At 44.4% G+C, this 12,781-nt stretch overlaps 1 protein-coding gene across 3 annotated transcripts in view; it reads right to left on the reverse strand.

The window, feature by feature from the left end:
* The window catches only part of PRKCA (protein kinase C alpha), a 508,353-nt gene that overhangs the window by 153,972 nt on the left and 341,600 nt on the right, over window positions 1-12,781 (reverse strand). For all 3 annotated transcript variants that reach the window (XM_055243384.2, XM_055243385.2, XM_063617498.1), the window contains one exon: window positions 10,291-10,419. In XM_055243384.2, coding sequence (XP_055099359.1) covers window positions 10,291-10,419 — 129 coding nt within the window. The remainder of the gene's footprint in view (window positions 1-10,290; window positions 10,420-12,781) is intronic.

Here is a 12,781-nt window from a genome sequence, read left to right on the forward strand (position 1 = left end):
AAAGCCTGAGTCAGTTTCTATGCTGTATTGTGTACTTCCATCACCATCATCATTGGCTCAACAGACACATATTTGGTACAAATTTGAGGCACTGGGCTGGGTACAGGAGATAAGACACTATCTCTGACCTCAAAGGACTTATGATATAGTGGAAGGAGATCAACATGTAAATAAACACGCAGGTGAAATCTCATAATACATGCTATAAAGGGCATGGAGAGAAAGTGGTTGGTTTCAGGCAGGGCATAAAATGTGAGGAGAGGCTTCCTAAAGGTAACTGGAGCTGAATGTTAAAAAGACGTTCTTTGGGGAGCAGGGAAAATGGCACAAGCAAAGGTGAGGAGGGAGGAAACACTGGTGGGCTGTTGCCTGCCACACTGGGGAAGCCGCGCATGGCTTGGAAATCTAAGTGCAAACGTGTAGGGGACATATGTAAGGGGTAAATATGGGGAGATGGGCAAGGTACTGGCTGCAGAAGGGGTCATGTGGACATAAGACACTGATATTTAGGAATGCCCAATCAAGGAAGATGATACAGTAGATAAATCCACTGAAAACATGCCAGTCATGACCCAAAAGCATATGCATTTGAACGGGATAATGTGCAGGCTTTCTTCTGGTACAAGTGCACCGCTGTATGTTTTAGCTAAGAGGCACTTTCCTGTTTTCTTGTGCCAAGGATGTGCCTTGATGTTAAGCACCAGTGAACTCAAGGCAGGTGACTGCTAGATTTGATTTCTTTGAAGACTGTGAGAATGTGAGAGCAGGATGAGTCTCCAATGGGGAAGAACTGGCACCAGTAAGAAAGAGCCAGAAGGATGCCAAGAAAGGGCTGGCCCAGTTGCATGCCCACGCAACTCACACACTGTCAAAACATGCCCTGAAGCGGCTTGTTTCCATCCTTCTGCCCATTTGAATTCTTCATTTTCCAGCACAGAAGACTTCAGCTGGATTCCCTGCTGCCATTTTTATTTCCAGCCATTATGGAAACCCTGGAAAATGGAGGGTCTGGGGAGGTGAGGACAGACCCTCACCCCCAGTGGTGCCAACAGAACGGTAATCACAGGAGCTTCGGAACCATCCCAGAGTAGCCTCCACTATTAATTGCAGGATAGAAATGTGAAATTGCAAGCACTTGAAGCAACAGTGTGGGCTGTGTCTGTACTCAAGGGAAACGGCTGTGAGTAATCACAGGATCTTCCCTCAGCCAGAGCCAAGGGTCAGCTGCTTACTATAGCGGGAAGGGCATGCGTGTGTGCTAGAGGCAGCTGGGCAGGCTGCGGGGGCTCTCCAAACCTCAGTTTCCTCAGTTACAAAACAATGATGATGATGCTGCTGATGATGATAGCATTTTTCCCAAAAGGTGGTTGTGATGAAATAATACATAGGAAAGCATCCAGTCACGGCCTGGTACACGAAAAGTGTTCAATCAGTGTCGGTTTCTCTTCTCACAGGATCTGTGCATTCAAGAAACACCCGGAGCTTCTCTGGTTTGCCCTTCATGTCCCCTTTCTAGGCAGCTGCTACTGCTGTGACTGGCTGGGTCTCGGTTAGCATCTCCATTTGCAAGAGGCCAGGTATGGAGAGATCATCGGATAATAAGGGTCCCCTGGCTAGATGCTGCGACCACTTCCCGAGCTAAACGGACCCACCAATCCTCTCTGCAAGAACACTGAACCCCACACTCATTCTTACTTCTCCACCTACGAAAGAGAGGACCCAGGCTTGCTGTGCCTCTCCCCAGGGAAAGTTAACGCAACAACGCCTATCACTTTCAGAATTAGCTGATGTTAGTGGATTCATGAAACTTCTACAAAGCCATGGAGATAAAATGTGCTTTGTCATGAACAGCAGTTACCCCTCTTATTACGGACTTTTCTTTACCAGTATTTAAACCCAAACTAAAGGAAGTAGTTTCTCATATGTGAGCATCATAAAGCTTGTTGGTTTTTTTTTTTTAAGAGATGGAAACTTGCAGGAAATAGAAGCTGGTGTCTTTAAAGTAGGCATGGAACCCCCAGATCAGGGAGAGAGGTATCCAAGGGGAGGGGAGATGCAGAATGCAAACGGCCCACTCAGCCATTCTCCAACTCCTTGATGTTTATTTATACAATAAGTAATAGCTTTACCAATACTGTGCCCACAACTACTATTTTTTTTGGAGATGGGGTTTTGCTCTTTCACCCAGGCTGGCATGCAGTGGTGCCATCACAGATCCCTGTTACCTCAAACTCCTGGGCTCAAGCGATCCTTCTGCCTCAGCCTCCTGAGTAGCTGGGACTACAGGTGCACACCACTACATCTGGTTAATTTATTTTTTCTTTTTGTATGCCCGAGGTCTTGCCATGTTGCCCAGACTGGTCTCAAACTCCTGGGCTCAAGAGATCCTCCTGCCTCAGCTTCCTGAGTAGCTGGGACTACAGGCATGAGTCACCATGCCCAGCCTACTTCTTACACATATGTACACATACCTACATATGACTCCTTTAGTTGTTTAATTCACATTTTCTTTTCTGCCTGAGCTATTTGGAAAATGGGGGTCATACACAAGCTCTTGGGGACATAGACCACTAGTGGCTCCCAATCCCAGGCAGCCCCTGCCCATCCATGTGAGTGTACAGTTCCCAGAACCTGCCTGTGGCAGTCTGGCCGGCTGTGTCATGGCAAGTCCCATGCAGCCAGTCCCAGGTGGCTCTGAAGAAATAGTGACTCACTTGTTTAACGGGGGCCAGGGGCCAGGTGAGTGCTCTTCATGAACCAGGCTTCTGGGCCCAGCCTCTATGCAGAGCCACAAGGAAACACAGAGTTGAGGCAGAATAATTGTCTCCTTTGGTCTGCCATCCACAAAAGGAAAGGCGTTGGTGGCCGTGGACAAAGGCAGGGGAGGGTCATAGAGTAAGAGAGTGGAGGCAGGGAAGCTGAACTGCTGAGGCGCTCTGATGGCTGCTTCAGCGGGGGCTTCCTTCTAGCCAATGACCTCTACAGAGTACATTTAAGTACGATCAACTGAAACAAAGCTCCAGACATAGATATCATTGCCCAAGTTTTTGGGAATGAAGTTGAAAGAAAAGTACACTGAACATCTATATCACTTTGTAGAGTCACTATTATTCCACCACAGGTGCTCTTGCCTGCACACACCCTCTCTTCTTGCCCCCAACCCCCGCCTGGTCCTATTTTTAGATTTCTGTCCGTTTTTTTTTTGCTTTTGTTGAGCCATTTGGAAGCAGGTTGCAGACATTAGGAAAAATGACCCCTAAAATATTTCAGCACTCCCCTCCATAATCACATGACCATTACCACCCAGAAACTTCACACTGGTACTAAAACATTCTCTAAAATACAGTCCAGATTCAACTGTCCCCACTGTCCCCCAAATGTTCTTTACTGCTTTTTTTTTTTTCTTGGATCCAGGATCCAACCAAGAGTTACAGATTGCATTTGGTAATTATGTCTCCTTACTCTCTTTTTAATCGAGAATGGTCGGCCAGGCACGGTGGCTCACGCCTGTAATCCCAACACTTTGGGAGGTCAAGGCAGGTGGATCACCTCAAGTCAGGAGTTCAAGATCAGCCTAGCTAACATGGTGGAACCTTGTCTCTACCAAAAAAACAAAAATTAGCCAGGCATGGTGGCACACGCCTATAATCCAAACTACTCGAGAGGCTGAGGGAGGAGAATCGCTTGAATCTGGGAGACGGAGTTTGCAATGAGCCAAGATTGTGCCACTGCACTCCAGCCTGGGTGACAGAGTGAGACTCCATCATAACATAACATAACAAACATAACATAACATAACATAACATAACATAACATAACATAACATAACATAACAAATTAAAGCTAAAACCATTAGGTGGGAGGTTGCTGGTCATCAAGTATGACATCCAGATTCCTTATTAATTACAAACAACAACAACAAAAATACCTCTGCAGTGGGGGTATCTGCTGAGAACACCAAACCAGGTGGTCAAATGCAGCATCACCAGCAGTGGACACTCTGGGTGCCCCTGAGGATAAGCAGCTTCTAGCCAGCATCCTTTCCATCCCAACCCAAAGAAGCAGATACATTTGCTGTGTCACCATCTACGTTCCTGATCTGGATCCAAATCCCATAACCAAGATTTATTGAACAGAAATGACTTCCAACTAATACCTTTTCCTTTAAATAAGGAGCTTGATGCATTTCCTTGCTGGCAGCCCCGAACAAGTTATTATATTCCACAGCCTGTCTGCCACTGCAAAAGGTACCTGTGCAAAGCCTTTAGGGAAAGGATGGGCTACCTGCTGCGTCTCCTTACCCAGCAATGACAGAGAAGGTCTCTGCTCACTGTGAATCTCAGGGTGATGTGTAGAGTTCAGGCTAGAAGACTGATGCTCTGTTCTTGTTGAAAACGTAGCTACCTGGAACTTAAAATCTTCCTGTTTTAAAAAGAAATATTTAACTCAGAGCCTGGGGGCATGGCTCCTAAGGATTGTGCAACTGGTAAACTGATAATTGCAGCTCTCATACTTTGAAAATGGAAAGAAACAAACTTCCCTCCAGCTCTCTCCAACTCTCACTTGAAATTCCTGACATCCTAGATGGTGCTGAGCTTCCTGAACACACTCTGCATCTTTGCCTGGAATGCCCTCTCCTTCCTTCCCTATCCTCCCGGCTCCACTGCCACTTCCGATGTGAAGCTGTCACCTGCTGCCTCCCCAGGGCCATTGAGGCTCCCCTTCTCCCAAACTCCCACTGCAGGAGGAACAGCACCTGGCAATTCTTTTTCATGCCTGAATTCTCCTCCAAAGGCCACACAGTCTGTGATATGGTCTAGGTCTTAATCATCTTAGCATCCCTGGTGCCGGGAAGAGAGCAGGACACACGCTCAATAATGTATGATCAATGGGTGAAGCAAAAAAATGAACGATTATCATACAAAGCTGAGGCTCATTTCCTTCATTCTGTAGCAAATATACCATGATAAGGTGGAAGAACACACAGCGGGAATATCATTGTTTTAATCACAATAAGATGAGGGTGAGTCTCCGTATCTGCAGGGGTGACAGACATCGAATCGCGCAGGACCCTAGGTAGGCAGGAGGAGTCTGGGCTGGAAGAGCTGGGAGGAAGTCTTCCCCTCCCCGACCAGAGTTCAGTTTAAAACTTTAATCTCCACACCAAATTAACAACCTCAAGTTGTTGAGAAAATTAGACTCTTCTTCAGAATAATCTATTTGTGGGAGAGACGTGCTCCTGAAACAGCTGTAAAGCACGCGATATTTTTTCCATTTACTTACAAGATTAAATTGAAAATTGGTTCCCATGAGGGATTTTTTTTTACTACTCCTATAAACCGAATTTACAAAACACACTAGAGTGTAGAAAACCTATTACAATCTCCTATCAGAAGAAAAAAAAAAAAACCCCAACACCATTTTGATAACATCAGCACCACCGCCCGAAGGCAAAAAATAAAAATACACCACCAAAGCTCAGGGCTTTCCCATAAATACCCCACCAAGCTAGAAAGAAAACTCATCTCTGACTGCAAAGAGTGGTTTCCATCCTGAAGCAGAGCTCCTGTTGGGAGTTTCTATGTTACTTTGGGAATTATCTTCAACCTGAGTGATTCCACACAGGTAAGACACAGTTTGAACTAACCTGGCAATTAACACAGCTGCTCAGGGTTTAGGTTTAAGTGCATTTTCCGAGAAATCACTCACATTTGGACCATAAACTCTGCACGTGATGGCTTATGGTTTATATTTGTGTTCTCATGAAAGCCACCATCAGGCTAATTCCCACAGCCCTCTGACTCTCTCAATTGGAGCTTTCTTCCCATTCTGCCTCTCAGATACCTACAGCATTCAGTCGGCTGTTTCTCCACGGGGTCCTTCCTTCTCTGTCCCCTTTCCCACCCTCAACACCTCCCAAGGGTGTGCTATTTCATCACCATGTACCTGGCACTTAATTTTACTTGGATGTGGGTTGTTCTTTATTCTCTTCTTGTGTTACTCTTTTCTCCCCTGGTTTTAAGTCCCATGTTTGGACTCTCCGTGACCTCAAAGAACCTTGTGGGGTGCTGATTGTGGGTTCAGCAAATATTTATGGGTTTATTGTTTGTTCCAAAGGAGACTCTAATAAGAGAGACTTGAAACATTCATAGCCTGTGCACTGAAAGCAAGGGTGTGGAAGCCAGGCCTGGGCTGCGGCCCCAACTACATCACTTTCCACCCTGTAACTTGGAGCCATTTCCTTCCTTTCTCTCAGCTCTTTTGCTCATTTCAAGAGGGAGGATAATAATAGTATTTACTTCATGGGATTGTTTGGGGAGTCAATGAAGCAATGAATATAAAATGCTGAGCATAAAGGTCCAGGCTTATGAACGATAAATATAGAGCAAGCACTCAATACATGGTAGCTATTGGTATGAAAACATTTCTCAAGAAAAACTCATGCCTGAACTATTTGGTTGGGAGAAGGTGCAGGCAGATAACGGGCATGGGGGTGCCACCCATCACTGGCAAGCACTGCCCCAAGGGGGCTCTGCTTAGTACCACTTGTGGTCCTTTTATATTGAAATAAGATGAGTCTGATGTCTTCTATTTGGCTCTTTAAAAAAATTCCTAGTAACTAATGAGGGTACCTATTTTTTCTTTCTTTCTGGTTTTTTTTTTTGTTGTTTTTTGTGTTTTGTTTCTTTGAGATGGACTCTCGCTCTGTCGCCCAGGCTGGAGTGCAGTGGCACAGTCTCGGGTTCATTGCAACCTCCACGTCCTGGGTTCAAGTGATTATCCTGCCTCAGCCTCCTGAGTAGCTGGGACTACATGCGCATGCCATCACACTTGGCTAATTTTTTGTATTTTTAGTAGAGATGGGGTTTTACCATGTTGGCCAGGCTGGTCTCAAGCTCCTGACCTCAAGCGATCCACCCACTTCGGCCTCCCAAAGTGCTGGGATTACAGGTGTGAGACACTGCACCTGGCTGTTAAGTACCTATTTTTCATAAATTTATCAGGTACTATATTTATACAAGTGCATTAACATTGGGGGTTGCTGGGTGAAGGGTGTACGAGAACTCTGTACTATGCGTGCAACTTTTCTGAAAATCTTAAATTACTTTAAATTAAAAATGTTAAAGATGTAATTACTAATTAGTTATTTCCTTGAGCCTGACTTTCCATACTTAAGATTGGATTCCCTTCACACACACAACTGTACTTTAAAAATAGATTCCAATTCTTATGGATACTGTCATCAAAATATCTTCTCTCTGCATCTGCCATTTAAATATTTAGCCATCCAATTTACCATCTGTGTGACTCTGGGTGAGTCACTTCATTTCCTTGTGTCTCCGTTTCTTCATCTATAAAGTAAGGATAATAAAGTCAACTTCTTCACAGATTTGAATGAAAGTTAGTACATAAAGTACTTAGAAAGTGGTCCTGTGGAGGAAGCACTGAATAGCTGTGAGCTGCTGCTACTATTTGCTGTGGTCTGAATTCATATCTTCAGGCTGGATTCCCGGTGTGATAGTATTAAGAGGTAGGGCCTTTGGGAAGTAATCCTTTTGGGATAACCTTCATCCAAACGCAGAGCCTTATAAAAGAGATGACAGGGAGCAAGATCGCTCCTTGCACCATGTGAGGACACAGCCTGCCTTCTTTCTGCCATGTGAGGACACAGTGAGAAGTGCCATCTATGAAGCAGAGACGGAGCCTTCACCAGACACTGAATCTGCTGGGGCCTCGATCTTGAACTTCCCAGCTTCCAGAATTGTGATACATAAATTCCTATTATTTATAAGTAACCCAGTCTAAGGTATTTTGAGATAGCGGCCTGAATGGAATAAGACATTTATTATTATTATTATGAAACTTGCTGAATTCGCATTCCTAGAGTGGAGCTATAGCTCTACAAAAAATTTTAAACTAATTCTCAAGGGACTTGGCCCAGATAGTTGGCATAAGTAATACTGGCTGGCTTTCACATGTAAAAAGTCGACGTCCAATCCAGTGAAAGGTCTTGTTCCTTAAGCTGATTCTACAATTGTGAGTCAAGTTCAACTCTTGGCAACGGTAGAGGAATTAGCCTGATGTAAGCTCTAGCATGATGAAGCCTGACCTTTCTCTTCCACCTGTGTACCTGTGCCACCCTAGCCAGGGCATCTGTGCCTCTCTGTGCAGTTTTAGATCTGCAAGGCTCTTGAGGTTTATAGGAGAGACTGGAAGGTTCAGGCAGTACCATATGGTTGCTGCCTTTATTACAGAAGATGGCACGGGGTGTGTCCAGCATGCAGAGCACGTGTTTTGCTTTATCTAGAAACACAATGAATGCCAGCTAAACATTTCAGGCATTCTTGCCTTACAGCGAGCCATAAGGTATCCACATGTAAACCCATAATTAAACTCTGAATATTCACCTGTGATGTCTATTCTATTGTGACAGCAGTAGCTTTGGAAATGAAGGAAAAGGTAAGAAAAGCATAGAAATGTTTAGCCCAAAGGCATTCTACTTTTATGCTCCTTGATCCCTTACCACCGATGGAGACTAGGTTTTATGGTAATTTTCCCCTCGACTGCAAAATCTGCTCCCCCCATACATGGTTTTGACAATGTGGAAGCCTTAGTTGGAAAGAGAAACAAGAGCAAGGCTGTGATGTTGCAGAGGGGTCTCATGGCCTAGCTCATGGCCCCCGAGGAACACCATCTGCCTCTGGGCAGTGAGCATCAGTGCCCAGTCAGAGGGGCCCTGGCTGTCAGATAAGGGCAGAGTGGATTCCAAGGAAAGCATCAGCCCATTAAAAAGAAATGCAGGTGACAACCACAGCCCCAAAGGCAATGGCACAATAGGGATGGTCTTGAGAAAAATAAAAGAATTTCTCTAAAAACTACAAAAAGTCAGAAGGGATTCTGTATCTATGATAGGGATTTCATTCCCAATTCCATTTTGACCATCAGCTATAGCTGGTTTCAAGGTTATCCAGGGGCACACTGTTACCCTCTCCCAGCGATACCTTGGAATCCTTTGGTTTTCTCTGAGTTCTTACCTGCGGGGAAAGCCCTGGTTAGAACATTTGCTTATCTTTCAAAGGAAAAATCTGAGGATGTTTCCAAAAGTAAGCTTTTCTTTGGAAGCCCCCATCTTCCCTTTTTTCTTAAACAGATCCTCCTAAGCCCTTCTTCTATGATGCTTTCTGTTATCTAAACATAATAGATTAGCATCAGTTTTTCCATGTTTATGACAGCTTCAAATTCCTAGATACAAATGGAAGACACCTTGCTGATCAAATGAAAATGAACGCCCTTGTCAACAAGAGTAATGTATACAGTTGGTCCCTGAGGGACCCCCCCCCAGGTATAAGGAAATAGGTTGATGTCTGAGAGTTGAACCATATACCAACATGGAGTGGGTCATGGTACCGAGAACTCAAGACATCTTGAGGACACAGGATGGGTCCTAGGCCAATAAGACTCCAGGATAACTTGACTGAGTGTGCCGATGAACCAAAAGTGGATTTGGTGGGAAAACCAAAGGAAAAGCCATGCTGTGGCAGAACCCACTCAGAAACAGCCCCGAGGAGGGAGTAACCAGGCCTGTGGATAGGGAATTCTGGTCCCATAGCCAGGCTGTTTGTAGGAGGTGTGGTAATTACAAGCACAGTATCTGGAGTCAAATGCCTCCGTTCCTATCCCAGCTCCTCACTAACTGTAACACTGCAAGTGATTGATCTCTCTGTGCCTCTGTTTCCTCTTCTGGAAAATGAGGCTAATAACCAGATAGGTGTCAGGTCTAAATAATTAATCTATGTGAAGTTCCTAGCACCATACCTAACACAGAGGAAGCAAAAGCACTCAATGGCTGTTGCTATTGCTGAGGTGGATTTATTGGGCCATCACAGCCCAATGCCACAAAACACCTGGGTCATCCATCCATTCGCCTCCCCTTGTTCTAGTTCCATTCCCTCCAACAGCATTTTGATTAATTGGCTCCCCTGACCCCCTGTCACCGGGAGGAGAGTACACAGGCCATGCTGTCAGAATAGCCCAATCCACACAGTGGTTGTGACTTTGTGTGACATTGAGTATTTGGGAATTTGGGTGTACAGACCCATCTCCTGGGAGGTGTATTAACCCGAGGGCTCAGAGGACTGGAGGACTCTGAGACAGTGATGGTTCCACCAGGGTGACTGCCTCTCCAAAGGCCTCAGGGCATCCAGCCCAGCCCCCACCCTGCCTTAATATCAGCGTAACCTTCATCCAAATGCCTGCCCACAATGCTGTTCCGGGATGAGCAAGCCTCACCTGCGACATGGAGCTTTTCATCAGCAACCTCAGCCTTTAGGTAAATCCGCCCCCTCTTCTCTGTGTGATCCATTCCGCAGAGGCTGGGGACATTGATGACGCATTGCTTGTGAACGTTCATATCGCAGGCTGCGAATCAAGAAAGGAGAGGGTGAGCTGGGCATATGGACTCCAACCACCGCTCCTCAGTGTTTTGGTGCATGAGCAGAAGTGAAAATGAGTTACCCCCAACTCGATACTTTGCTATAATGTTTTTGGTGACATAAGGAACTGTTAGCAGATGTCCTGTACAGCACAGGCTTCATGTGAGTGACAATATCCTTAAAATACACATACCATATTTGCTCAGTCTTCACTGAAACAAAATATCCCAGCTTGGCCTTCTGTGGTTGTTTCCAATATTTAACAATATACAAAATTCACACAGGTAAATATGTACAAAGCTCAGCTTAATTAATATTTTATGTACACAGAGGCAAAATAATATGAAAATGTTAAACACAGGATTTTTTTTTTTTCTTCAGACAGGGTCTCCTTTTGTCTCTCAGGCTGGAGTGCAGTGGCATAATCCTAGCTCACTGCAGCCTTGAACTCCTGGGCTCAAGTGGTCCTCCCATCTAGGCCTCCTAAAGCACTGGGACTACGGATGTGAACCACTGCACCCAGCTTAAACATAAGACTTTTTGCTAATGAATTCTTTATGCCATTCTGGGCTTACCACTGAGAAAGAGTGAAAATCTGTGGATTGAGTATAGAAAATTCATTAAATTTTCCTTTCCTCAGCTAACCTTGTATTTTCAACAAGGTTTAAGTACATTGCCTGTGTTTTTCTCCCCAAAGAACCTGTATTTGATATTTTAAACCTGTCTTCAAATATTTAAATATCATTCCAAGTAAAACAAATACCCGCCTAGCATGATCAGCCATTCCTTACAGCTGACATTACGTGGGTGAGACAGGGGGAGGATAAAAAAAGATCAGTATTATTGCAATGAACCAAAGAAACCCTGAAAAGAATCCTGTGTGCCGGAAACAAACAGAAGACTGTGTGTGGGTGTTCTAGCTCGATCACCCTTGTACCTTTAGGCTTCCAGAAGGAGGGAAGGCCACTGGAATCCTCACAAATCCTTGCCAGGACACTAATAAGGTTATTCTGTAATCATCAAGGTGGGGTCTTCCTCTCCGTTTCATTTTGAGTGTTTAATTTTAACACGATAAAGTAAATTGGAAAATGCATCATGAATAATGTATACTGCTCCGATTAAACACTGACGGCAGAATGATGGACATACTAAGGAAAGAACAATTAGCCAATTCACAAATGTGGATGCTATTAGGCTTCTATTTCCAAGGCTAACTGTTCAAAATTCTACACCTCGAATTTAGCCAATATAAAGGCTCCTGAAAAGCTGTGTTATGAATATCGCTTGTGTTAACCATGTCATGTCTTTAAGCGTCTGGGCAAAATTTGCAATGTGAAGGCAGTAAATGCCAGAGCCTCTGGAAAGCACACAGGCAACGGGGAGGGCACGGGAGGTGAAAGTGCACTAGGCCACGTTTCAGTCTCCGCTGTATATCTTGGGAAGCTGATTTGCTCTAATTTCATTTCCAACTCTACAAAATGAGAGGTTGGCCCACTCAAGTTGTTGTTGCTAACTGCCCCCTGATGCCCTGTCCCATCCCAACTGGAACTCTATCTAGGATTGCAATTGTACAAGGTGGAGGGGCATGGGAAGAGGCTTTTTCCTGCAGAAGTTAAGGTCAGTAGGGGTTGCAGTCCTGGGGCTTATTGGCATGTTTTCCTCCTGTCTCCAGAAAGGAGCACAGGCGGCAGCCACAGAAGCCTTAATATTCCAAAGAAAAAGAGTTTAAAACAAAACCAGATCAAAAAGCACTGGTCCAGGAGAGCGGTTTTCAAAAATCTTTAGTAAGGAAACCATTTTGCAAACAAAATCTAAAGCAAAATCTAATGATGTAAACCATATGAGTGTTATTTTATTAGCATAAACTCAGCTAACAAACACAAATTTATACTATTTATTTATTAGAAAGACATTCAAGGATCACCAATAAAGCCCTCTGATACAAACAAAACTTTGAAACCAGTTAATGTCTCAGACCAGCCTCCACATTTATTTTTGCATTTTGTTAAAGTGGTACAGCATCCAAAAATCCTGATTCATACAGAAAACTAAGTACAAACAGGAACAGTGTCTAATGCTATACTTCCCCATCCCAGCCGACTCTTCAGTGAAGAGGATGCTGTAGGAGAAACCTGACTGCAAGTTCTGCCCAAGGAGTGAAGGTTGAGTATGTAACACATTCGAATATTTATTTTGTTCCCAGTTTTGAAGTAGTTAAAATATATTTACAAATGCACTTAAGTTGTAAGCCCTTGCAGAACCCCTGAAAACCATGTCTTTGGAATGCCAGGGTTTCTTTATTTTTCTAGTTTTTTGAGACCAAGTTTCACTTTTGTTTGCCCAGGCTG

Source organism: Symphalangus syndactylus, chromosome 14, assembly GCF_028878055.3.
Source record: "Symphalangus syndactylus isolate Jambi chromosome 14, NHGRI_mSymSyn1-v2.1_pri, whole genome shotgun sequence".
Classification (NCBI taxonomy): domain Eukaryota; kingdom Metazoa; phylum Chordata; class Mammalia; order Primates; family Hylobatidae; genus Symphalangus; species Symphalangus syndactylus.